The sequence below is a fragment of the Oncorhynchus tshawytscha genome, linkage group LG12 (genome assembly GCF_018296145.1).
Source record: "Oncorhynchus tshawytscha isolate Ot180627B linkage group LG12, Otsh_v2.0, whole genome shotgun sequence".
Classification (NCBI taxonomy): domain Eukaryota; kingdom Metazoa; phylum Chordata; class Actinopteri; order Salmoniformes; family Salmonidae; genus Oncorhynchus; species Oncorhynchus tshawytscha.
In genome coordinates this window covers 75,527,034-75,554,774 of record NC_056440.1, presented here as the reverse complement: position 1 = coordinate 75,554,774, position 27,741 = coordinate 75,527,034, and the positions used below count along the sequence as shown (strand labels likewise).

The 27,741-nt window shown below is 43.5% G+C and overlaps 1 protein-coding gene across 2 annotated transcripts; it reads right to left on the bottom strand.

Moving 5' to 3' along the window:
• Positions 1-479: 479 nt before the first annotated feature.
• Positions 480-26,118, bottom strand: LOC112263863 (NAD(P) transhydrogenase, mitochondrial-like). Of its 2 annotated transcripts, XM_042331088.1 has the most exons (23): positions 25,963-26,118; positions 24,972-25,159; positions 23,580-23,809; positions 22,817-23,034; positions 22,600-22,687; positions 22,321-22,409; positions 22,047-22,234; positions 21,693-21,826; positions 21,489-21,589; positions 21,138-21,228; positions 19,520-19,673; positions 19,263-19,424; positions 18,784-18,894; positions 18,558-18,703; positions 18,246-18,441; positions 16,937-17,170; positions 15,351-15,511; positions 14,219-14,398; positions 13,834-13,993; positions 2,850-2,931; positions 2,367-2,485; positions 1,549-1,664; positions 480-900 (listed from the first exon to the last, which is right to left on the bottom strand). In XM_042331088.1, exons 2-23 carry the CDS (start codon positions 25,105-25,107, stop codon positions 754-756), a joined length of 3,243 nt encoding a protein of 1,080 aa, XP_042187022.1. In that variant the 5' UTR covers positions 25,108-25,159; positions 25,963-26,118; the 3' UTR covers positions 480-753. The 2 variants fall into 2 exon arrangements, with proteins under 2 accessions (XP_042187022.1, XP_042187023.1); XM_042331089.1 differs by lacking the exons at positions 480-900; positions 25,963-26,118 and adding an exon at positions 1,238-1,354 and having other exon boundaries at positions 24,972-25,371.
• Positions 26,119-27,741: the final 1,623 nt, after the last annotated feature.

Sequence of the window (27,741 nt, the reverse complement as noted above, 5' to 3'; positions counted from 1 at the left end):
ACTCTTGGTGCTGTCTTTCAGTGATTCAGGTTCACCCATCAGATGTTATGTTCTAAGGAATGGTTGTTACTGTGCAACATGTCATGTTGAATGAACGGTATATCGGAATTATGAACGGTATATCACCTGGTCTGTGTTTCGGTATAAAATGACCGAAGGAAATGTACTGCGAGTATATGTGAATACAGAAGTATAAAGATTTTGTTGAATTCATTACGCTGGACATCTGTCAATGCGGCTTGTTCTTAATTTGTATGTATGGTGAACGCTGTGCATGTAGGTTCCATTACCTTTAACAGGCTAGATCAACACGCTGCGGGTTTTGAGCTGCTGGTGTTTACTGGTTGAGAGCCAGTCTACCGTTAGCTACTGGGAGTATGTGGCTTCATCTCCAGTTGGTGTTGCTCAGTGCTTTTATGTGAAATTATACCTGACAAGCTCTTACAAATACAATTGAATAGGGAACTCTAGCCAACAGATCACATTCAAAACAGATTTTTATTTACAAATCAGGGCAGGCAGTGGATGGGTTAATTTCAATGTAATCTAATCGTCGTGTCCACACCTTTGGTTCAACATCACTGCCCAACATCCAATAATCATATGTACTGAGGACCTCTAATCATCAAGCCACTAAGTGTAAAAATATTCACCGTTGTTTACTAATCTTAACCATACACCTGCATCTGGATTAAAGACAAATAAATACATCCGTAAAGCCGATAGGGAGTGTGTGTACTGTCCATCTCTGTTCTAGTAGTAGGCCTCTCTGATCTTGGCCTGTAGTGTGTCACAGGTCTTCTTGGCGTCTCCCAGCAGCATGGATGTGTTGGGCTTGTAGAAGATGGGATTGTCTACTGCAGCATAGCCCACACCCATGGTCCTCTTCATCACAATCACCTACAGTACAGGGAGGGGAACAGGGTTGAGACATGGCTAATGTCACCTTTTATATTCCTCTTCCCACTGGAGACTGAGTTCCATCCCCACATTCCCCCCTCTGTTTCCAACTGTCTAAATCAGGGGTACGGAAGTACTATTTGAGAAGGTCAGGGTCACACACATTACCTAGGTGGCAAAGGTCCAGATGGACATTGTCATTTATCGGCGTAACAAACCCCTTCCTCACACCCCTCTTGTTGGCGAAGAGAAAACTGCAGCTAATTTCCTGCAATTCTACACATTTTGTCATGTCTTATGTGTGTTCATATGAGACCAGAGGTCGAGGCATGACTAACCCTCATTTATCATTTTAGTTCAGGACCCACGGCCCATCTGTTGCATATGACTGGTCTAAATAAATAGTGTCAGAAATATGTTTAAAATAACTAGTCGGAGATCTCATCACAATCCCCTACAGAGAAACAGAAGACGGCACACTTCACAATCATGTTATACTCTATACCTGTGAGAGTCCTGGTCAACCAAAGAGTAGGACTCAGCCCTCAACACCAGAGAGCAGAACAAGACAATATTTTGCATCCTTCCTTCCTTTTGTAAACCAGTGAGGGCCCTGTACTAATACTCTTATACTGCCTTCATTCCTACCTGTTTGGACTTCCAGACCTCCAGGACTGGCATGCCAGCAATGATGGAGTTGGGGTCCTCCTGGGCTGCTGAGTTCACTGTGTCGTTAGCACCCACCACCAGCGTCAGGTCAGTCTCTGTGGGGGACACACATTAAGTAAAACAGAGAACCTGGCGAAACTATGGATGGAACCAGCCAGGTAATGTTACAAACACAAACAAGTGTGAGGGATGCCTGCTGGTCGTTATGATCAAATCAATGAATCCATCAATCTACACTGAACAGAAATATAAAACGCAACAATCTCAAAGATTTTACTGAGTTACAGTTCATAGAAGGAAATCAGTCAATTTAAATAAATAAATTAGGCCCTAATCTATGGACTTCACATGAATGGGCAGGGTCACAGGGCCTATGCCATAAATACTCCTCAGACAATCTGGCAGGTGAAGAAGCCGGATGTGGAGGTCCTGGGCTGGCGTGGCTACACGAGGTCTGCGGTTGTAAGGCTGGTTGGATGTACTGCCAAATTCTCTAAAACGACGTTGGAGGCGGCTTATGGTAAAGATATAAACATTGCATTTTCTGGCAACAGCTCTGTCGGACATTCCTGCGGTCTGCATGCCAATTGTCAGGATTATCTTGGTAAAGGATAAAATGCTCACTAACGGGGATCTAAAGACATTTGTGCACAACATTTTAGAGGCAAAGCTTTGTGTGTATGGAACATCTTTTATTTCAGCTCATGAAAAATGGGACCAACAATTTCATTGTTGCGTTATATTTTTGTTCAGTAAATTGATCAGTGTGAGATCAGTGTGAGTGTGTGTGTTCTGACCTTTGAAGTCCTCATTGATCTCATCCATCTCCAGAACCACATCGTATGGAACACCTGCCTCAGCCAGGAGCACGTTTAGCTGGCCTGGCATACGACCTGCCACAGGGTGGATACCAAACCTAGAAACACACACACAGAAAAACACAAGCACACACATTAATGTTGTCTTTATGCAATTCCTCAGTCAGTCAGGGCTTCACATCTTCGCTCTGAATTTGGAGAATAAAGATGTTTTCCACTCTAAAGCTTTTAGGCCCAGATGTGTTTTGTCTGCCAGTGTTCCTGACCAGGAAACTCAAGACGGTCAGTGGGATTGAAAAACTAAATGGAAAGAATGTTATTTTAGAATTCAGACTAATACAGGAAGATATCATTATCTCACTGTGACAGGAGGACTGATGGTCCCCAACAAAAATAAACAGAGTGGAGAGAGAGAAAGAGATGATTGAGGAGAGAGAGAATTATATTATTGTGAAGACCTACCTGACAGACTTGCCCTGCTCTACCAGCATCTTCACCATGTCGGCAATGGGGTACTGGGCCTTAGCCGCACACAGACCCCAACACACACACACACACACACACACACACACACACACACACACACACGTTATAAGCAGACCAACCTACACAATCACAGTGTCACTGTAGGAAAAGTTTAAATGTTACTGTTAAAAGGTATGACTCAGCGATGCACGAAGTAAACAGCAGTGGTGTAAAGGAAAAATACTCAAAAAAGCACTACTTAAGTAGTTTGTGGGATCTGTACTTTACTATTGATATTTTTGCCAACTTTTACTTCACTACATTCCTAAAGCAAATATGTACTTTTTACTCCATACAGTTTCCCTGACATCCAAAAGTACTTCTTACATTTTGACAGGAAAATGGTCCAATTTACACACTGATCAAAATAACTTCCCTGGTTATCCCTACTGACTCTGATCTGGTGGACTCCCTAAACAGAGAACTTCCCTGGTTATCCCTACTGACTCTGATCTGGTGGACTCACTAAACAGAGAACTTCCCTGGTTATCCCTACTGACTCTGATCTGGTGGACTCCCTAAACAGAGAACTTCCCTGGTTATCCCTACTGACTCTGATCTGGTGGACTCCCTAAACAGAGAACTTCCCTGGTTATCCCTACTGACTCTGATCTGGTGGACTCCCTAAACAGAGAACTTCCCTGGTTATCCCTACTGACTCTGATCTGGTGGACTCACTAAACAGAGAACTTCCCTGGTTATCCCTACTGACTCTGGTTTATACTTTTACTTGATAGTTAAGTGTCATAAGTAAATGGAATTTCTAAAATTAAGTATATTTAAAACCAAATACTTTTAGACTTTTACTCAAGTAGTATTTTACTGGGTGACTCACTTTTACTTGAGTCATTTTCTATTAAGGTATCTTTTCTTTTACTCAAGTATGACAATTGAGTACTTTTTCCACCACTGGTAAACAGAATATTGGGCCGATTTCCATAACAACTAAGAGTGTTGAAGCGCGAGGTTGAACCTCTGCTGTTTTGGTCCCGACCATGTTGTGTGTGCGCTCCTTGCTGCTACACACACACACACACACACACACACACACACACACACACACACACACACACACACTGCATTGTCTTGCTTCATGCTCATCTTAATATCTGCAGTGCTGCTCGTGGCCACGTCATAACTATACATTTAATGTGTTTGATGGTTCAGGTTGATGTGACCTTCTCCAAGACATGGCAGAGAAATATCATGTCGAGATAAATGATAGAGGTAACTAATGACCAGGTAACTAATGACCAGATAACTAATGACCAGATAAATGATAGGGGTAACTTAATGACCAGATAAATGATAGAGGTAACTAATGACCAGGTAACTAATGACCAGGTAACTAATGACCAGATAAATGATAGGGGTAACTTAATGACCAGATAAATGATAGAGGTAACTAATGACCAGATAAATGATAGGGGTAACTTAATGACCAGATAAATGATAGAGGTAACTAATGACCAGATAAATGATAGGGGTAACTTAATGACCAGATAAATGATAGAGGTAACTAATGACCAGGTAACTAATGACCAGATAAATGATAGGGGTAACTAATGACCAGATAAATGATAGGGGTAACTTAATGACCAGATAAATGATAGGGGTAACTTAATGACCAGATAAATAATAGGGGTAACTTAATGACCAGATAAATGATAGGGGTAACTAATGACCAGATAAATGATAGGGGTAACTTAATGACCAGATAAATGATAGGGGTAACTAATGACCAGATAACTAATGACCAGGTAACTAATGACCAGATAAATGACAGAGGTAACTAATGACCAGGTAACTAATGACCAGATAAAGGATAGAGGTAACTAATGACCAGATAACTAATGACCAGATAAATGATAGAGGTAACTAATGACCAGGTAACTAATGACCAGGTAACTAATGACCAGGTAACTAATGACCAGATAACTAATGACCAGATAAATGATAGGGGTAACTAATGACCAGATAAATGACAGAGGTAACTAATGACCAGATAAATGACAGAGGTAACTAATGACCAGATAAATGACAGAGGTAACTAATGACCAGATAAATGATAGGGGTAACTAATGACCAGATAACTAATGACCAGGTAACTAATGACCAGGTAACTAATAGAGGTAACTAATGACCAGATAACTAATGACCAGATGAATGATAGAGGTAACTAATGACCAGGTAAGTAATGACCAGATAACTAATGACCAGATAACTGATAGAGGTAACTTAATGATAAATGATAGAGGTAACTTAATGACCAGATAAATGATAGGGGTAACTAATGACCAGGTAACTAATGACCAGATAAACGACAGAGGTAACTAATGACCAGATAAATGATAGGGGTAACTAATGACCAGATAACTAATGACCAGGTAACTAATGACCAGGTAACTAATGACCAGGTAACTAATGACCAGGTAACTAATGACCAGATAAATGACCAGGTAACTAATGACCAGATAAATGATAGGGGTAACTTAATGACCAGATAAATGATAGGGGTAACTAAATGACCAGATAAATGATAGGGGTAACTTAATGACCAGATAAATGATAGGGGTAACTAATGACCAGATAAATGATAGGGGTAACTTAATGACCAGATAAATGATAGGGGTAACTTAATGACCAGGTAACTAATGACCAGACGACAGAGGTAACTAATGACCAGATAAATGATAGGGGTAACTAATGACCAGATAACTAATGACCAGGTAACTAATGACCAGGTAACTAATGACCAGACCAGGTAACTAATGACCAGGTAACTAATGACCAGATAAAACCAGGTAACTAATGACCAGATAAATGATAGGGTAACTAATGACCAGATAAATGATAGGGGTAACTAAATGACCAGATAAATGATAGGGGTAACTTAATGACCAGATAAATGATAGGGGTAACTAATGACCAGATAAATGATAGGGGTAACTTAATGACCAGATAAATGATAGGGGTAACTTAATGACCAGATAAATGATAGGACCAGGTAATAATGACCAGATAAATGATAGGGGTAACTTAATGACCAGATAAATGATAGGGTAATGACCAGATAATGACCAGATAAATGATAGGGGTAACTTAATGACCAGATAAATGATAGAGGTAACTAATGACCAGATAAATGATAGGGGTAACTAATGACCAGATAAATGATAGGGGTAACTAATGACCAGATAAATGATAGGGGTAACTTAATGACCAGATAAATGATAGGGGTAACTTAATGACCAGATAAATGATAGGGGTAACTTAATGACCAGATAAATGATAGGGGTAACTAAATGATAGGGGTAACTAAATGACCAGATAAATGATAGGGGTAACTAATGACCAGATAAATGATAGGGGTAACTAATGACCAGATAAATGATAGGGGTAACTTAATGACCAGATAAATGATAGGGTAACTTAATGACCAGATAACTAATGACCAGGTAACTAATGACCAGATAAATGACAGAGGTAACTAATGACCAGATAAATGACAGAGGTAACTAATGACCAGATAAATGACAGAGGTAACTAATGACCAGATAAATGACAGAGGTAACTAATGACCAGATAAATGACAGAGGTAACTAATGACCAGGTAAATGATAGAGGTAACTAATGACCAGATAACTAATGACCAGATAAATGATAGAGGTAACTAATGACCAGGTAACTAATGACCAGGTAACTAATGACCAGATAAATGATAGGGGTAACTTAATGACCAGATAAATGATAGGGGTAACTAATGACCAGATAAATGATAGGGGTAACTTAATGACCAGATAAATGATAGAGGTAACTAAATGACCAGATAAATGATAGGGGTAACTAATGACCAGGTAACTAATGACCAGATAAATGATAGAGGTAACTAATGACCAGGTAACTAATGACCAGATAAATGACAGAGGTAACTAATGACCAGATAAATGATAGGGGTAACTTAATGACCAGATAAATGATAGGGGTAACTAATGACCAGATAAATGATAGGGGTAACTAATGACCAGATAAATGATAGGGGTAACTAATGACCAGATAAATGATAGGGGTAACTAATGACCAGATAAATGATAGGGGTAACTAATGACCAGATAAATGATAGGGGTAACTTAATGACCAGATAAATGATAGGGGTAACTAATGACCAGATAAATGATAGGGGTAACTAATGACCAGATAAATGATAGGGGTAACTAATGACCAGATAAATGATAGGGGTAACTAATGACCAGATAAATGATAGGGGTAACTAATGACCAGATAAATGATAGGGGTAACTAATGACCAGATAAATGATAGGGGTAACTTAATGACCAGATAAATGATAGGGGTAACTTAATGACCAGATAAATGATAGGGGTAACTTAATGACCAGATAAATGATAGGGGTAACTTAATGACCAGATAAATGATAGGGGTAACTAATGACCAGATAAATGATAGGGGTAACTAATGACCAGATAAATGATAGGGGTAACTAATGACCAGATAAATGATAGGGGTAATGACCAGATAAATGATAGAGGTAACTAATGACCAGGTAACTAATGACCAGATAAATGACAGAGGTAACTAATGACCAGATAAATGATAGGGGTAACTAATGACCAGATAAATGACAGAGGTAACTAATGACCAGATAAATGATAGAGGTAACTAATGACCAGATAACTAATGACCAGATAAATGATAGAGGTAACTAATGACCAGGTAAATGATAAAGGTAACTAATGACCAGATAACTAATGACCAGATAAATGATAGAGGTAACTAATGACCAGGTAACTAATGACCAGATAACTAATGACCAGATAAATGACAGAGGTAACTAATGACCAGATAAATGATAGAGGTAACTAATGACCAGGTAACTAATGACCAGATAAATGATAGGGGTAACTAATGACCAGATAAATGATAGGGGTAACTAATGACCAGATAAATGATAGGGGTAACTAAATGACCAGATAAATGATAGGGGTAACTAAATGACCAGATAAATGATAGAGGTAACTAATGACCAGGTAACTAATGACCAGATAAATGATAGGGGTAACTAAATGACCAGATAAATGATAGGGGTAACTAATGACCAGATAAATGATAGAGGTAACTAATGACCAGGTAACTAATGACCAGATAAATGATAGGGGTAACTAATGACCAGATAAATGATAGGGGTAACTAATGACCAGATAAATGATAGGGGTAACTAAATGACCAGATAAATGATAGGGGTAACTAATGACCAGATAAATGATAGGGGTAACTAATGACCAGATAAATGATAGGGGTAACTAAATGACCAGATAAATGATAGGGGTAACTAAATGACCAGATAAATGATAGGGGTAACTAAATGACCAGATAAATGATAGGGGTAACTAAATGACCAGATAACTAATGACCAGATAAATGATAGAGGTAACTAATGACCAGGTAATTAGTGACCAGATGAATGATAGAGGTAACTAATGACCAGGTAACTAATGACCAGATAAATGATAGGGGTAACTAATGACCAGATAAATGATAGAGGTAACTAAATGACCAGATAAATGATAGGGGTAACTAATGACCAGGTAACTAATGACCAGATAAATGACCAGGTAACTAATGACCAGATAAATGATAGAGGTAACTAATGACCAGATAAATGATAGGGGTAACTAATGACCAGATAAATGATAGGGGTAACTAATGACCAGATAAATGATAGGGGTAACTAAATGACCAGATAAATGATTGGGGTAACTAATGACCAGATAAATGATAGAGGTAACTAATGACCAGATAACTAATGACCAGATAAAGGATAGAGGTAACTAAATGACCAGATAAATGATAGGGGTAACTAATGACCAGATAAATGATAGAGGTAACTAAATGACCAGATAAATGATAGAGGTAACTAAATGACCAGATAAATGATAGGGGTAACTAAATGACCAGATAAATGATAGGGGTAACTTAATGACCAGATAAATGATAGAGGTAACTAATGACCAGATAAATGATAGGGGTAACTTAATGACCAGATAAATGATAGGGGTACCTAAATGACCAGATAAATGATAGGGGTAACTAAATGACCAGATAAATGACAGAGGTAACTAATGACCAGATAAATGATAGAGGTAACTAATGACCAGATAAATGATAGAGGTAACTAATGACCAGGTAACTAATGACCAGATAAATGACAGAGGTAACTAATGACCAGATAAATGATAGAGGTAACTAATGACCAGATAAATGATAGGGGTAACTAATGACCAGATAAATGATAGGGGTAACTTAATGACCAGATAAATGATAGAGGTAACTAATGACCAGATAAATGATAGGGGTAACTTAATGACCAGATAAATGATAGGGGTAACTTAATGACCAGATAAATGATAGGGGTAACTTAATGACCAGATAAATGATAGGGGTAACTAATGACCAGATAAATGATAGGGGTAACTAATGACCAGATAAATAATGACCAGATAAATGATAGAGGTAACTAATGACCAGATAACTAATGACCAGATAAATGATAGAGGTAACTAATGACCAGGTAACTAATGACCAGGTAACTAATGACCAGGTAACTAATGACCAGATAAATGATAGAGGTAACTAATGACCAGATAAATGATAGAGGTAACTAATGACCAGAGGTAACTAATGACCAGATAAATGATAGAGGTAACTAATGACCAGGTAACTAATGACCAGGTAACTAATGACCAGATAAATGATAGAGGTAACTAATGACCAGGTAACTAATGACCAGATAAATGATAGAGGTAACTAATGACCAGATAAATGATAGAGGTAACTAATGACCAGGTAACTAATGACCAGATAAATGATAGGGGTAACTTAATGACCAGATAACTAATGACCAGGTAACTAATGACCAGATAACTAATGACCAGGTAACTAATGACCAGATAAATGACAGAGGTAACTAATGACCAGATAACTAATGACCAGATAAATGATAGAGGTAACTTAATGATAAATGATAGAGGTAACTTAATGACCAGATAAATGATAGAGGTAACTAATGACCAGGTAACTAATGACCAGATAAATGACAGAGGTAACTAATGACCAGATAAATGATAGAGGTAACTAATGACCAGGTAACTAATGACCAGGTAAAAGATAGAGGTAACTAATGACCAGGTAATTAGTGACCAGATAAATGATAGAGGTAACTAATGACCAGGTAATTAGTGACCAGATAAATGATGATAGAGGTAACTAATGACCAGGTAACTAATGACCAGATAAATGATAGAGGTAACTAATGACCAGGTAATTAGTGACCAGATAAATGATGATAGAGGTAACTAATGACCAGGTAACTAATGACCAGATAAATGATAGAGGTAACTTAATGACCAGATAAATGAGAGGTAACTTAATGACCAGATAACTAATGACCAGATAAATGATAGAGGTAACTTAATGACCAGATAAATGATAGAGGTAATTAATGACCAGATAAATGATAGAGGTAACTTAATGACCAGATAACTAATGACCAGATAAATGATAGATGAGATCTCTCCCCCTTTTCCCCCTCCTCTCTCCCAATACCCTTCCTTTATCTCTCCCCCTTTTCACCTCCTCTTACCCCATTTCACCCTCTGTTCTCACTTCCCCCCTCTCTTCCATCTCTCCCCTCTGCTCTCCCTTCTGTCTTAAATCATAGGATTTCTACAGTCTGGGGGTGGTGCGTGCGAGAGGAACCCCTTTCCCCTGCCTATAAGTGTTATGGGGTTGTGTGTGTGTTATGGGGCGGGGGGGTGAAGAAGAGGGCATGCGTGCGAGAGGAACCCCTTTCCCCTGCCTATAAGTGTTATGGGGTTGTGTGTGTGTTATGGGGCGGGGGGGTGAAGAAGAGGGCATGCGTGCGAGAGGAACCCCTTTCCCCTACCTATAAGTGTTATGGGGTTGTGTGTGTGTTATGGGGCGGGGGGGTGAAGAAGAGGGCATGCGTGCGAGGAACCCCTTTCCCCTGCCTGTAAGTGTTATGGGGTTGTGTGTGTGTTATGGGGCGGGGGGGTGAAGAAGAGGGCATGCGTGCGAGAGGAACCCCTTTCCCCTGCCTGTAAGTGTTATGGGGTTGTGTGTGTGTTATGGGGCGGGGGGGTGAAGAAGAGGGCATGCGTGCGAGAGGAACCCCTTTCCCCTGCCTGTAAGTGTTATGGGGTTGTGTGTGTGTTATGGGGCGGGAGGGGTGAAGAAGAGGGCATGCGTGCGAGAGGAACCCCTTTCCCCTGCCTGTAAGTGTTATGGGGTTGTGTGTGTGTTATGGGGCGGGGGGTGAAGAAGAGGGCATGCGTGCGAGAGGAACCCCTTTCCCCTGCCTGTAAGTGTTATGGGGTTGTGTGTGTGTTATGGGGGGGGGTGAAGAAGAGGGCATGCGTGCGAGAGGAACCCCTTTCCCCTGCCTGTAAGTGTTATGGGGTTGTGTGTGTGTTATGGGCGGGGGGTGAAGAAGAGGGCATGCGTGTGAGAGGAACCCCTTTCCCCTGCCTATAAGTGTTATGGGGTTGTGTGTGTGTTATGGGGCGGGGGGTGAAGAAGAGGGCATGCGTGCGAGAGGAACCCCTTTCCCCTGCCTGTAAGTGTTATGGGGTTGTGTGTGTGTTATGGGGCGGGGGTGAAGAAGAGGGCATGCGTGCGAGAGGAACCCCTTTCCCCTGCCTATAAGTGTTATGGGGTTGTGTGTGTGTTATGGGGGGGGGTGAAGAAGAGGGCATGCGTGCGAGAGGAACCCCTTTCCCCTGCCTGTAAGTGTTATGGGGTTGTGTGTGTGTTATGGGGCGGGGGGTGAAGAAGAGGGCATGCGTGCGAGAGGAACCCCTTTCCCCTGCCTGTAAGTGTTATGGGGTTGTGTGTGTGTTATGGGGGGGGGGTGAAGAAGAGGGCATGCGTGCGAGAGGAACCCCTTTCCCCTGCCTGTAAGTGTTATGGGGTTGTGTGTGTGTTATGGGGCAGGAGGGGTGAAGAAGAGGGCATGCGTGCGAGAGGAACCCCTTTCCCCTGCCTGTAAGTGTTATGGGGTTGTGTGTGTGTTATGGGGCGGGGGGTGAAGAAGAGGGCATGCGTGCGAGAGGAACCCCTTTCCCCTGCCTGTAAGTGTTATGGGGTTGTGTGTGTGTTATGGGGCGGGGGGGTGAAGAAGAGGGCATGCGTGCGAGAGGAACCCCTTTCCCCTGCCTGTAAGTGTTATGGGGTTGTGTGTGTGTTATGGGGGGGGGGGGTGAAGAAGAGGGCATGCGTGCGAGAGGAACCCCTTTCCCCTGCCTGTAAGTGTTATGGGGTTGTGTGTGTGTTATGGGGCGGGGGGGGTGAAGAAGAGGGCATGCGTGTGAGAGGAACCCCTTTCCCCTGCCTGTAAGTGTTATGGGGTTGTGTGTGTGTTATGGGGTTGTGTGTGTGTTATGGGGTTGTGTGTGTGTTATGGGGTTGTGTGTGTGTTATGGGGCGGGGGGGGTGAAGAAGAGGGCATGCGTGCGAGAGGAACCCCTTTCCCCTGCCTATAAGTGTTATGGGGTTGTGTGTGTGTTATGGGGCGGGGGTGAAGAAGAGGGCATGCGTGCGAGAGGAACCCCTTTCCCCTACCTATAAGTGTTATGGGGTTGTGTGTGTGTGTTATGGGGCGGGGGTGAAGAAGAGGGCATGCGTGCGAGAGGAACCCCTTTCCCCTGCCTATAAGTGTTATGGGGTTGTGTGTGTGTTATGGGGCGGGGGGTGAAGAAGAGGAACCCCTTTCCCCTGCCTATAAGTGTTATGGGGTTGTGTGTGTGTTATGGGGCGGGGGGGTGAAGAAGAGGGCATGCGTGCGAGAGGAACCCCTTTCCCCTGCCTGTAAGTGTTATGGGGTTGTGTGTGTGTTATGGGGCGGGGGGTGAAGAAGAGGGCATGCGTGCGAGAGGAACCCCTTTCCCCTGCCTGTAAGTGTTATGGGGTTGTGTGTGTGTTATGGGGGGGGGGGGTGAAGAAGAGGAACCCCTTTCCCCTGCCTATAAGTGTTATGGGGTTGTGTGTGTGTTATGGGGCGGGGGGGTGAAGAAGAGGAACCCCCGCTCCCATGTATCTGTCTAACGCCTGCTTGTGTAACTGTCCTGAGGTATCAGCATACTGGATAGAGGTGTGTTCTGATACTGGGTAGAGTTGAGAGGTGAGAGGCCAGTGCTGTATGTTGATTACAACTAATCAACTATATTTGGAACAAATCCCCCTGACCTCTAACCCCTGGGCCACTGTAGTCTTCTATATTACCAGATACCTCTGAGGTCTGACTGCCTGCCTGCCTGGCGAACAAGCTAGCTCCGCTTCACAGGGACATAGACAAACCACACCCTCTACTGGACATTCCCTGTCCCTGTGTCAGGCTCCAGTACAGATGTTATGCCAGGGTTCATTACTAAATGACCTGGTAGCAGATTTCAGTCTGGGAGGAGAGCAGAACACACATATAGATACACGACTCTGCACACAACCCTCCTACAGTGATGAACACAGGTGTGTTCCATAAGACTACCTCTGAACCCTACCCAGAACTTGCGTGTTGTGCGAACGCATGATTGCATTTGTGCTGCGTGTGTGCTGCTGTTGTGTGTGTGTGAGAGTGAGTGAGTGAGTGAGTGAGTGAGTGAGTGAGTGAGTGAGTGAGTGAGTGAGTGAGTGAGTGAGTGAGTGAGTGAGTGAGTGAGTGAGTGAGTGAGTGAGTGAGTGAGTGAGTGAGTGAGTGAGTGAGTGAGTGAGTGAGTGAGTGAGTGAGTGAGTGAGTGAGTGAGTGAGTGAGTGAGTGAGTGAGTGAGTGAGTGAGTGAGTGAGTGAGTGAGTGAGTGAGTGAGTGAGTGAGTGAGTGAGTGAGAGAGTGTACCTGGGGTGATGATGATGCTGTTGGCCTCTTTGATGAGTTCGATGGACTGGTCCACATTGACCTCTGTGTGGGTGCCTGTGATCTCCATGGGTTTCCCCCCCGCCGTGGAGCTGGTACCGAACCCTCCCAGGATCACGTTGGGCAGGGAACGGTTCATTGCCTGGAAAGAGGGGTGTAATCAGGATTAAAAACAACATTTATATTATCTCTCTATGGGGAGCTTGACAAATCTTCTGATGAATTCCAAAACCAAAAAATCTCAAAGTGCAAGAGCAAAACTAAGATGACAAGGCTACCTGACTGGCAGGTGAGTGTCTGAATGAGAGAGGCTGAGAGAGAGTATGTGTGTGTGAGTGAGTGTAACTGAGTGTTTAGCAGTACTCACCACACACATGATGTAGGAGAGGATAGCACCAGACGAGCCAATCAGAGCTCCTACAATGGTCATGAGGTTGTTGTCCAATAGGAATCCCTCGGCACACAGCGCCCAACCAGAGTAGGAATTGAGCACAGTGATGACCACGGGCATGTCAGCGCCCCCGATGGCCATCGTCAGGGTTACACCCTACAGGAACACAATCACGGTCAGGACACGCTTCAGTCACTAGTTGGGTTGCAAAAGGTTTTCCAGAAATACCAGTTGGAGGATTCCTGGATTTCCTGTTAATTCCCCACTAATTCCAGTAATCTTCCAACCTCGATTTCTCGAAAAGCTGCGATTCTTTGGAAAGTTAATTGAATCTTGGAACTCTACCCAGCAAACCGGGAACATTCCCAGAACATTAGCTAAGATTCCCATTATGTTCCAGGTAGTGTTTTATCTAACATTAGGATAACATCCCAAAAACATTTTTCAGAAAACATTTTAAATGTATTATCCTTGGAATGTATTCCTAACATTCACTGAAAGGTTGTGCACAACACCTGTAACAACCACCACAGAACATTCCCCAAACTTTCTCATTAGGTTTCCAGGTAAGGTAGTAATGCATCAGTAATGTTTTTAGAACACAATGCCGCAACGTAATATAGGATCAATGTTCTGGCAACATCAGGCAATTTTTTATACAAACATTGTGTAATTATGAGCCAACTGGCCAGGTTTTGTGTTATGAGAACATCTGCCGCAACCTAGCAAATGTTCTGGGAACTTTTACAAAGCCAATTTTGGTTTGCTGGGTAGTCAATAGATAAACCCCTCACAGTGACTTTATGATACTGGGTTATTTCCTCTAGATCAGGGGTAGGCAACTAGATTAAGCCGTGGAACGATTTTTGTTGGAGCTGAAACAAACTACACAAAAAAATGTTAACACTCAAGCCAGTTTTGGCCAGCGGGCCACCTGTTACCTAACCCTGCTGTAGATTGTGGTTGTAGCCTTTATCAAGGTCAGTCCCACCAACATTGTTGAGTGTCAAAGTTTTTCTTATTCTGATTAGAGCTGAATAACACTATTGGTCATTGGTGGTCTTCACCATGTCTGTATAAAACATTACAGCTTTAGCCATGTTCTCACCATGACGGTGGAGAGGCCAGACACTCCAACCAGACAGCCCATGCCAGTAGCGTAGTCAGCACTGAGCATGAAGGGAATCATACCACCGACAGACGCAGTCATCAGACCGGCGTTCATCATGTGACGCCCCGGCAACATCAGCGGGGCGGAGTTCAGAACACCTGAAAGGAGGGAATACAGAACAATGTTCACAAAACTGCACCCAGAACGCAAAACTCTGAACTCACAATTTATAATTCTGAACAGAGAGGAGGGGAACGGGGCAGGGAATCCTGGAAGGAGAGATGGTGCAGGGTGGTATTGATACATCACATTGATTAGAGTGAGCGGTGGAGGTCAGGTGGAGCGTTGTAATATATTGATAACAGACCACAGATCTGGCAGGAACTCCTGCCTTCGGTCGGTCTCTCATTACCAGTGATCACAGAGGGAATAGAGAACTGATGGTTTCTAAACACAATAGAGAGACAACCGTTTCTCACGTGGGCTAGAAAAATAACTCCCCTCCATAGAAAAGCAGCCCCCCGCACACACTTAAAGAGAAGATTCACCCATTTTGAATTTTACATTGTTTTTGTCTATCTCTGAGTGATGTTCTATCGATTTCCTGGGTCATTTAATGTTTTCATGTGTATCTGAGTTACTGGTGTTCAAGCAGGCAGAAATCCATCCGGTTTGACGTAGCACTGTGATAAAGTCTCTCTCACTACCCTGGAAGATAATAGGAATAGGACTTTTAGATGGTGAAAACATCTATTATACATGTCAGATTTCAATACTGGCTGATGTCATAACACGGGAGGATGTCTTCTCTCAAATGACTCAATGATCACATTTTTTGCGATATTCCTACCTTCAAGAAATTTAGAATTTAACAGAGGGTTTAGCACATTTCTCCTATTTGTCTGCCTCTTCAGTCCGAGGTGCATTGCATGGTGCCGTTGCGAATGTCAAACTCCACTCTGAGGCACATCGATCTGCAGGTTGAACAGGTGAGATTGTAGACTCCTTAAATTGATAGTGCAGTTTGTTTTGGCAATTTTACAGCTAACTAGCTACTTCATATACTGATCTTGTCTTTGGTATTATTGTGTGTAGTTAAGTTTGCTAGCTAGCCAGCCAGCCCATAGAGAGCATTGCATTGTGGATTTGGTAGTCGACTTGAGCTGCAATATATTTCCACATAGATTTTTACGTTTCTACCAACCTTATTATAAACACCAAAATGAAACATCTGATCACAAAAAATATTGCTCTCACATGTGTTACTTAACACTATACATTGTAGTGGTTTTGGGTGGATTTTTCCTTTAACAACTGTTACCTTACCAACATAGAACTCCTATAAGCCTCCCGGCACTTCCAATCTGTCAGGCACGCAATAAATCAGCCATACTCACAACACACACACACACACACACACACACACACACCATCCTGGCCTGGATTTCCCATGGGATCTTGAGCTTTGGCTAGATCAAAGGAGGCAATCAGTACCACAGGACAGAGAGCTCAGAGAGAGAGAGAGAGAGTGTGTGTGTGTCTGCGTTCCTGCATCCACGTGTGTTAATGGCGGTCTACAGTACCTTGTAGCTTGCCATAGGCCACCAGTGACCCGCTGAAGGTGACCCCTCCGATGTATGTGCCGAGGTAGGCCACAGTCTTCACCATGTTGGCTGCAGGGTGTACATCCAAGTGAGGGTACTCGATCATGTACTCTGCCACACAGGTCAGCACTGCAGCCAGACCCACCAGGCTGTGGAAGGCAGCTACCAGCTGGGGGAGATCGGTGATCTCAATACGCTTGGCAATGGTCAGACCTGGGGAAGCAGAGTAGCAGAGGGTCAGAAACACACAGTAGGGCACAGGGGGAAAACAGACACACCGTCACATTAGAGACCTTCAGTTCTATACAGGTACCGATGGCTGTAGGTCCTAGCAGTTGATTTGGAATTCAGCAACAACAACAACAAAACAGCCCTGAATCTCTGAAGGCCAAATGTAGAAGACATTTTCTATGGAAATATTTTCTCCTGGTCTCACAGTGCTTCACATAGAGTTGAACTAACTCCTAGTGCTACAACATACTGTATTTGCTGGGAAGGCAACCATCTGGACTGAATTACTTTTGTATTCATATTGGGCATTAACATCAGAAGTAACAGAATAGTCTGGAGGCACGCTCTAAACAGTGTTGTCCAAAACCCTACTATAATAACAACTAGTTCTCTAAAGGATAATATTACTAATATCAGACTGCATAAACACACATGCCCTGTGTGTGTGTGTGTGTGTGTGTGTGTGTGTGAGACAGCTGCCAGGGCGTAAGAGAATAATAACATCATATCAGTATAACACACCACTACTAAAGTCCACACACACACCTAAAGTACTCTGACACCATGAAGATATCAGAACATGTATATCTGTCAATCTAGATAGCATGATGGATGGTCCATCAGTCTCAATAATTCACACTCATTTTTCGAAGACTTCAGAAATAATATGCAAAACCAATAACATGTACAAACCTTAATCATGGTTTTATACACTTTTAAACAAATGTGGAATGGTGTATGAGATCAGATATCTGCCTGTGCCTGTGTTGTCCAGACCAAAATCCTCATCACCAATGGCAGAAGGAAAAGCTCAGAGGTAGAAACATGGCATCTTGCTGGAAAAGTTGACTTGGGCCCGTTTCCCGGACACGGATTAAGCCTGGTCTTGGAGGAAGGGCCTACTTACCCAGGGTCTTCTGGTGACCATGGGCTTTTTAAGTTTCCATTTCAATCATAAAGTCTTTTTAGATGTTTAAACACACTTTCAATACATGTTGATTAGATTTGAGATGGTGTGTATATGTATATGGCTGTGTGGTGTGGCAGGTCCACCTACCCAGGGTTCCTCCGGTGGCCATGGCGGCACTCATCTGTGCCAGCAGCTCAGGAGAGGGCTTCAGGGAGCCGAGGGTGGCAGCGATGCCCCCTGCTACCCCCATCATGCCCAGGGCATTACCCAGACGACTGGTGCCCTGTGAAGACAGCCCTGCCAATGCTCCCACACAGCACATACCAGACCCCAGGTACATCATCTGGAACACACAGTGATACACAACATAAAACACCTACACAACACAGTTGGCTTCCTAACCCCAGGTAGTTACATCATTTGTAGAACAGCACTTCAACAACAGCACATCAGTGTCACCTGCTCGATGTGGTAGCCAGCAGCCACAGAGGCCCCGTAACCTCCTATGAAGACTCCTATTGGTAGACCGTACAGGTAGTTGTACTCTGGAGGGTCTGTAGGACGTTTAAACATGTCCAGCATCCTCTGGGTGATCATGAACCCACCTGGAAGGACAGAGACAGGTAGAGACAGTGAGTGAGTGCGCGCTTGTGTGCGTGCGTGTGTGCATGTGTGTGTGCCAGACCTGCGATGTTGATGGAGGAGACGAAGGCTGCAGCCAGAGCCAGGCCCTCGGGGAAGGAGGAGGGGTGGAGACCTCCCCCCATCAGGACCAGACCACCCACAGCAGTCAGACCTGCCACGGGGAGAGAAGACAACATGTTCACACACCTTGTTCAACGTCCAGGTGCTTGAAGGAGTAAAGAAATGGAATAATGTAACAGTTTCTGCAGGGGTTTCTTAGAGGGAAGAAATAAGCAGAGGGCTTTGTTACACTACAGACACACCCAATATGGAGAACAGGGTGACCATTACCTGCTGACACACCAGGGTCCTATTCACTAGACACCAAACAGCTGAAATCTGACCCACACGAGGAGGGACGGACAAAACCTGTCTAATAAGTGCTTGTTTTTCATTGCAAAGCGTTTTAATACATTTTACTAAGGTGTGCACAAATAAATAGGACCCAGCAGTGACACTATTTGAGCCCTGACCTCTGACCTGAGATGGCGTTGGTGACGGACATGAGGGGTGAGTGGAGGGCGGGGGTGACGCCCCACACCGTGTGGTATCCCACGATGCCGGCCAGGCCGAAAGTAGTGACCATCTGGGTGAAGGCTGAGTTGGGCGCCGCCAAGCCCAGAGCCAGACATGTAGAGAGACCTGGGGACAGGAGAGGACAGCAGAGAGGGAGGGAGTTAGGGTGTGTGTGTGTGTGTGTGTGTGTGTGTGAAGTGTGTGCAGTGTGAGTGTCTGACCTGCGGTGTAGACACCAGCGTTGGTCAAGGTCTTCTGGAAAGGTGAGACCACAGCTGCCTTCTCTGCGGCTAGCTCTGCTACACTTTTCTGTTTGACTGGAGCGGCCGGGGGTTGTGTCTTAGGTTGGGGGGATGGGAACAGGCTCTTGCCTTCCTGGAGATGTGACAAACACAACGTGAGAAACACACAATCTGAAAAATACACAAGATGAAGAATACATGTTGTTAGATATCCACATGACAAATCCACACATTGAGAAACACGTGAGCAATTGAGGAATATTCTAAATGGAAGGTTATTGTTAGAAATGGAGGGATCCTGTCATGATTTAATTGGAAACCTTGCTTTTTAAAAAGTGAGTTTCTACGGCACCAAGGTTGAAAATAAGAGACTGACCAATCACGTGCAAGTTGAGGTTCTTAACTAGAAGACAGGATTTTTCATATCACCTAAGGGACCTGAGTAACAACCACGGGATATAACGATGGAACATAGCTAGCATGAATAATTCTTTGTTTAATACGTGGTAAGGTGACAGGCCTCGTGCTTTTCTCTGCCTCTCTAGTCTGCCGTAAACACTGGCAAAATGGCAAAACCTTCAAATCAAGACATTCCTGGAAAAATGCATTTAAACAAAGATATTTCATAACTAGCATTCCTGTTTCTCACGTAAACTGTGCTATGTGCAGCCAGCTGGATTCCAGCTCAGAGAATATAGCAGGGTGGCTTATGGGTCATGGTGACGCTTCACTCAGAAATAACAGCATGCATCCCAAATGGCACCCTATTTCCTATATAGGGAGCAACTTTCGACCAGGGCCCATAGGATGCCATTTGGGAGGCAGAGAAAGTCTGAGCATGAAGGGACGTGGACTCTTCAACTCATTCAACAGAGAATATCTGCCAAACTTTGATTGTGGAGTGAAATATCACATTTAAACCTTCCTGCTTTCTTCAGTCTCAGTGTGACTGATTCACCTACTTTGGCGCCACTTTACTTATCGTGTCCATTGAAACAAAACCAAATCCAACCTTCTTTCACGGGAGAAGACAGCATTTGCACCCACAATTTGACGGGGAAAAAATACTACCAACCTCAAGAGACATCTGAAAGAGAGTCCTCACAATATATACGTTCGGGTAATAACAGATTATTAATGCTAGTTAAGTAGTAACTAACTATGACAGAACTTTGATTGCAATACGCTACAGTATGTCAAAGGCTGTGATTTAGCATCTGCTGTAGAGTAATGTGTTCTGACAATCTGGCTGTTGGGAAAAGAATCTACAATAGAATTTTATGCAGAAAAATATGTTGGTAGGACAAGGCTGTGTGTGTTTGCGCACATGGAAGTCAGTGATTTATGTTTACTATAGGTTCATGAGATAATGGAAATGGGACGACTAAAATGGGACTAAATCGAAAGGGCATTTAGTTGACTAAAATGGCCCACTGTTTTATTCATTTTGACAATAACTAGACTAAATCATTATTCAAATGACAAAAATGTGACTTAATGATATGTGTCAAAATGACCAAGACTAGACAAAACAATAAATAAAAGAGTCCCAAAATGGACATATTCTACATAAAGTATCAACAGAGACACTACACACCTGCATGACCATGGTTCCTCTGATGACGTGGTCCAGTGTCCCGTGATCAAACTCTTCTTTGGGCTCAAAGTGGAAGTAGTCTTTGTCTGGGCTGATGGTGATAAGCACAATTAAAATCATACATTAATATATCACATTTATATACTGAACCACCTTTATCAAACTCCAATCCTTTTAGACTTGGCCAGGAACAACTCAGGGTCTGTGGGGCTATAACATAGGACAGGTGTTTTTCCTGGTCAGGTAACGTGATCGGTTCTAGGGAAAACTACTGTCCCTGTCCATGTCTAGTAGTATTATAAAGTGTCCATCTATCCATCCAAAAACCTGTCCACCCACCCGTCCCTTTACCTGATGGCCTTGAGCAGTTTGAGCACATTGTTGGAGTACAGGGTGCTGGCCTGGGTGGGCATACGGCTGGGCAGGTCTGTGAAGCCGATGTGTGTCACACCCTGAGGAGAAACACACACAGCTCTCAGTTACACACACACAAACTCCAACTATACACACTCTAGGGACAGTGTTATTCTTCCAGAACTGAGCTGGTCTCCTCACCTTGTGTACATGCAGCTCTCCAGGCTTGGTGGTCTCAATGTTTCCTCCAGCCTCAGCAGCCAGATCCACCACCACAGAGCCATCCTTCATAGACTCCACCATCTCTGTCTTGATCAGGATGGGAGCTCGCTTCCCTACAGACAGAGGGCGTGGTCACGGATCATTATAGAAAGGGAAATTATTAGGATAGAAAGACTGGAATGATATTCATGGTGAGAGAAAGGAGGGAGAGACGTAGGAGAGAAACAAAGAGAGGAGAACAAGCAGACAGAGTATGAATGAATGAATGAATGAATGAGATACTGAATGAATGAGAGCATGAATGATTGAGATACCGAATGAATGAATGTTCACCTGGGATGAGAGCAGTACTGATGAGGATGTCCACGTCTTTACACTGCTTGGCAAACAACTCCATCTCAGCTGCAATGAACTCTGGGGACATCTCCTTGGCGTAACCTCCAACACCATCCCCGGACTCCTTAATGTGCACCTCCAAAGGCTCCGCCCCGAACGACTTAAACTGTTCCAGAGCTGCTGGTCTGAGGGTGGAAACAGAACATCACCATCATCAATACTGTACCTGTTATCGAAGACTAACTACAACTCATCTGGTACTGCAACTCACCTGGTATCAAAGCCTCTGACGATAGCTCCCATAGACTTGGCGGCTCCAGCTGCAGCCAAACCAGCCACTCCACCTCCGATGACCAGGACCTGGAAGGGTTAACAAGATGGCGGTCAGAGATACAGCGACGTTACATTGATCCCACAGACTCTGCAGTCCAGGTGACAGGTTAGTCAAAACACTATAATGTATTTAATGCTCTGACATGTCACAGTTGTTCAGTTTTGACAGGTACATTCACATTGATCTAGTTGATATAACTGCTATAGAAGGACTTACCTTGGCTGGGGGGACTTTCCCTGCTGCTGTGATCTGGCCGGTGAAGAATCTGCCAAAGTGGTTAGCAGCCAGAACAACAGCCTTGTACCTGCAGGACACACACAGTTCTATGAACACATTGAACCAGTTTCAGAGCTGGAGGCTAAGACATATGCGTTACTGTGTGTGTACGTATGTGTGTGTGCATGTCTGGGTCTCTGTGCATGTCTCCCTTTACCCTGCAATGTTAGCCATGGAGCTGAGTGCGTCGTAGCCCTGTGCGATGGTGACTCGCGGGACCTGATCCATGGCCAGCACGGTGGTCTGACTCTGGGCCAGCTTCTCCATGAGATCAGGATTCTGGGCTGGGTAGATGAAGCTCACCAGGGTGGATTTAGGCTTCAGCAGCTCTGACTCATGTTTGCCAGTAGCCTCGTTCAACACTGGAGCTCTCACCTGGAGAGAAAGTTCAAGAGAGAAGATGGGTCAGAGGTCACCAGGGGCCAACAATGTCTAAGAGATTGAAATGTTTATTTTGTTTCCTCTACTAGCTCAAACAACCAGCAACAACGATTTACTCAGACTTCACCAGGGTTATCCCATACCTAATACTTTGGAATGGCAAAACTCATTCCTCACTCAATGTGTTATGTAAAACTCCCATTGACATACTATAAGTGTGAAGTATGGTTTACAATAAAGTTACATTTCAACATGAGTATATCTGAAGTTAGGATCTGGCCCTCAATAATTCAGTACACATTTTGTTTCCTAACAGCACGTGCGAGGGGATCTGCCTGAGCTAGGAGCTGTGTGGGATAACTAATCTTGATCTCATTATGAGTAGTTCATGGAATGTAGATCCATGATTCTGCACAGAGCCTTGATCAGGCCGATCCTCTCAGATGTAACCCTGCAGCCCTGGGTTCAAGTTAACTCCCTGCCCAGTATTGACCACACTGAGTTTGAGTTTAGTTTGAGTTCCATAGCCCAGTACTGACCTTGAGGACCAGGTCAGATCCGAAGGCCCCGTTAGTGTCTGTGATGGAGGCTCCAGCGTTTATGTACATTTGGTCAGAGAACTTAGCGTGGTCTCCTGCTCCAGACTCCACCTGGACGTTGAAGCCCTGTTTGACGAGAAGCTCCACCCCCGCAGGGGACACAGCCACACGACGCTCATTCTTAAAGATCTCCTTAGGAACTCCTACCACCAGGTCCTTATACAGCCGTCCTGCATGAACACACACAACCTCCTTTTAACAAACACTTGAGGACAACCACATAAGATACAACACACCTCGGGGAAAAACAATGGGTGTGATTTACACACACTGAATCAGTGCGCACACACAAACACACCTGTACAGATATATGAGTGGAAGACATGAGTATAGCATTACAATTAACAGCATGAAGAGTAACCCAATTATGAGTTCAGAAAACAATGCTGTTTGCCGTTATCAAGACAAGGTGAGAATCTGGGAGAGACTTACAGGTTCAGGGTAAAAGAGGCTGTAGATGAGACTGTGGAAGAGGCAGGGTAGGGAGTAAGGAAGAATGGATGTGAGGCAGGGACTAAGGCAAGCTGTAGTGTACTAGGCCGTAGTGACTACTACCGTAGTGTGTGTAAGTTAGACTAAAAGACAGTGTAGTTCTGCAGCGGAAAGTGAGTTGGGCCGGCGCGGCCGGTGGAGAGTCGGGTTTCACATATCAGTCCTTACACGGTGTGGTGACCTCCCCAGCACAGAAACATTATTAGCAGCTGGTTGGCTGCGAGCCAGTACCCACACCACGACGAGGCCTGCTCTGTCTGTCACACACAGACACAAACCCTGCTCCGCTAAATGTCCCAGTAACACAGAAAAATTCCACAAACACACAACATACACTCCAGCACAGCTACCTCAGTCAGTGACAACACAGGGTAGTGTTTATAAAAAGTAGATCTGCCACGGAACAGCAGAATACACATTTCACCTTTAACTGACCTCTCTTACATGTTCTCTTTGCAGGTTAGCAACAGAGAGTGGAATTAGCCACAGTCATGTTAGCACCCCATAGAAATGTTAGCTAAGTTGATTCACGGTCCTATTGTTTCCCATTTCAACAAATTCCCTATCAACCCCTATTCCAAACACAACCGCCACTGCTCTGTGGGAGTTTTTCCACTCCTCCAGCCAGGGGAGAAAATGTCCTTAACTGAACTGCTGTTTAGTTTCCCAATGCCTTTAGTAGGATAGAGAGGAGAAGCTATAAAACAACAAGCAGCCAGGCCTAGACTGCCTACTGTGGCAAAAATACAGATAAGACAGTTAACAGAAGACAGGGTTAAGGAGTTGGTGTGTTTGTTAAGGAGTTGGTGTGTTTGTTAAGGAGTTGTAGTTGTGTCCTACCTTTAGCAGGCTCACAGTTCCAGAGCTGTGGGAAGGTCCTGAAGGCCCGTCGGCCAGGTGTGTGGTGGCGAACACCTTGCTGGAGCAAGGTGACAGTGGAGCCGCAGCAGGAGACACAGCGCAGCAGAGAGGACATGACTAGTGCTGCTGAGGGACAGGCCTGTAGCTGTACCTCTGGTCAACAACACCTAGAGACACAAACAGTTGTGTGTGTGTTGCAGGTGAGGACGTCTTCTAACACTATGTCTGCTTGCTGCTTCCTCAGCCAGCCTTGCTTATCTTAACTGCCCCCGGAAAGTCCTGAACACACACACACACACACACACACTTTCTCTTCAGCTGCTGGGCCTAGCGACGGCAGTGTGACATTTCAGCTGTGCAGGACAGGACGCAGGGCTGTATACACACTACACAAAGCTACGCGAGATCTGGAAATATGACAGTGTGGTTGTGACAAGAACACTCCTGACTGCTGGGTGAGAGCATAGGACAGGGGAGGGGGTTGGGTAGGAGTAGGGACAGGGACAGAAAGAGTAGGGCTGGGGTAGAGGCTGGAGACAGGCAGTAGATCTACATGCAGAAACTGGGGCAGAGAGAAAGAGGGATTATATCCACATGCCATGTTGTGGGTAAGCAGAGCACAAGGCAGCAGCAACTCAAACGACACACACAGCCTCTCTCTAATTCATTAATTCATACCCTCAGCTGTCTCCCTCCCTCCCTCCCAGCTGTCTCCCTCCCTCGCTCTCTGCTGCTGTTGGACCATTGGAGTACAACTCGGACAGGGTGGAAAACTGGGACACAAGTCTCTATTACAACAACCTGTAGCTGAACATTTTGTCCGTGCATGACTGTTGCTTCCATATATGACATGACTGTTGCTTCCATATATCACATGACTGTTGCTTCCATTCATTCCTGCAGGAATAAACAGAAAAGTAAGAGAAAAGTGTTTATTATTAGGGTAGCTACAAAAATATTTCTCACTAACCTTCTGGTAGTTTTCGTGTCAGCCGGAAATTAATTCCCGTTTGATCAGTTATAAAATACAGTAATGCAATTTGGTTGGTCGGAACGACCTTCACTTTTTCATTTGTCGGGCGCACGGAACGAAGTTTCGGTATCGCAGGTTTATTGGCGCGTTCAGATGAAAGTCGGAACTAGGAAACTCGAACATGTCCGACTTGCTAATTGGTTGAGCGCGGCACGTGTACAACTACAGCCAGTTAGCAAGTCAGACATTTCCGAGTTTCCTAGTTCTGACTATAACGTCAACAATGCATATATAATTGACTATAGAGACTATGCGAATTATTCCTCATCATATCTTCTCTACTTTTGGTGGCCTTAACTTCATGTTGTTTTGCAATTATAATATTGACAAAGTTCCAGTGAAACGTTCTGCTTTTCATCGGCAGGTTTTCTTGTCATGGTCCTTAATTTATAAACACAATTTTTCTCCACACAGATATTATACATGGAAAAATCGGGATATATTGTATAAAAATACCTCTCTGTTTTTAGAATATTGGTTCCCGAAATAATATCCTATTGGTGAGCCAACTGGTAAATGCAGAGGGTCTTTTACTCAGTTATAAAGAATTCTTGTCACTTTACAAGGTCCCTGTAACACCTAAAGATTTTGCAATTGTTTTAGATGCCATTCCCTCAGGTGTTGCTATGTTATTCAGGAACATGTCAAGACCTGACCCTCAGACCCTACCTTCTATTGACCCTGTGGACTCATCAGTAGGAAAGATTTGTTTCTCTTTTGGTCCATTCAACAACAGAGCGATACGATCGTTGTTTCAGCAGGATGTTGTATCTATACCTTATGTCATGCCTTATTGGAATGGATTTATTGATAATATCTGTTGGAAAAAAGTTTGGATGTTGCCACACACATACCTACTTGTTAAAAAAATGAAGGAAGTTTCCTTTAAAATTATTCATAAATATTATCTTGCCAACCACTATATGAAGAAGTTTAAGGAAAACATCAACTCAAATGGCTCCTTTTGTAATGACCACCCAGAAACAGTTTTGCATCTTTTTTGGCATTGTATGCATGTAAGAAAACTGTGGCAAGACATCAGTAGGTTTATAATTGAACACATTTATGAAGAGTTTACACTATTGTGGAGAGATGTACTGTTTGGATTCTTTACATACAATAGAAATAAGCGGAATCATTTTTATGTAATTAATTTCATTATTCTTTTGGCCAAATTTCATATACACAAATGTAAATTTACCAACAGAAAACCACATTTTCGTACCCTACAAAAATAAATTGAACTGTATTTTAAGACGGTTAAATGCTCTACTAACAAAAAGCTGTTAGAATTGTAAGTATATGCATGTCCCTTAAGGTCCTTGTGTAATTGTAATGTGATATTGTACCCCCTAGCCCCGCCCCCAGCCCCGCCCCTAGCTCGATTGTCCATTGTTTGTAATCTATGTATGCTTGTGTTCCCTCATGTGCTTTATGTATTGATTTGTTATTAATAAAACATTATATATTTTTTTAACTATGCGAATCTCTCATAACCACATTAATACCACTACAGGCTGACATTCATCGAGATTTGGTGACATTAATGGAGAATGCTCAAATGACTTTCTGTAATTAAAGTCACTACATGTTTTTTTTTCACAAGCTATATCGCCATCAACAATGTAATGTTGCACAGAAGTTGTTTGTATATCGTTGTACACAAGATAACGCCAGTGAGACATGTTTTGAATGATAGCTTTATGTAGCTGGGCG

Coding starts and splice junctions, on each gene's coding strand:
- LOC112263863 (XM_042331088.1), bottom strand. CDS start 25,107: ATGTCCTCTCTGCTGCGCTGTGTCTCCTGCTGCGGCTCCACTGTCACC. Junction 19,425..19,519: donor CGCTGGTGTCTACACCGCAG/GTCAGACACTCA, acceptor TCCTGTCCCCAG/GTCTCTCTACATGTCTGGCT. Junction 901..1,548: donor AGGTCTGGAAGTCCAAACAG/GTAGGAATGAAG, acceptor CCTGTACTGTAG/GTGATTGTGATGAAGAGGAC.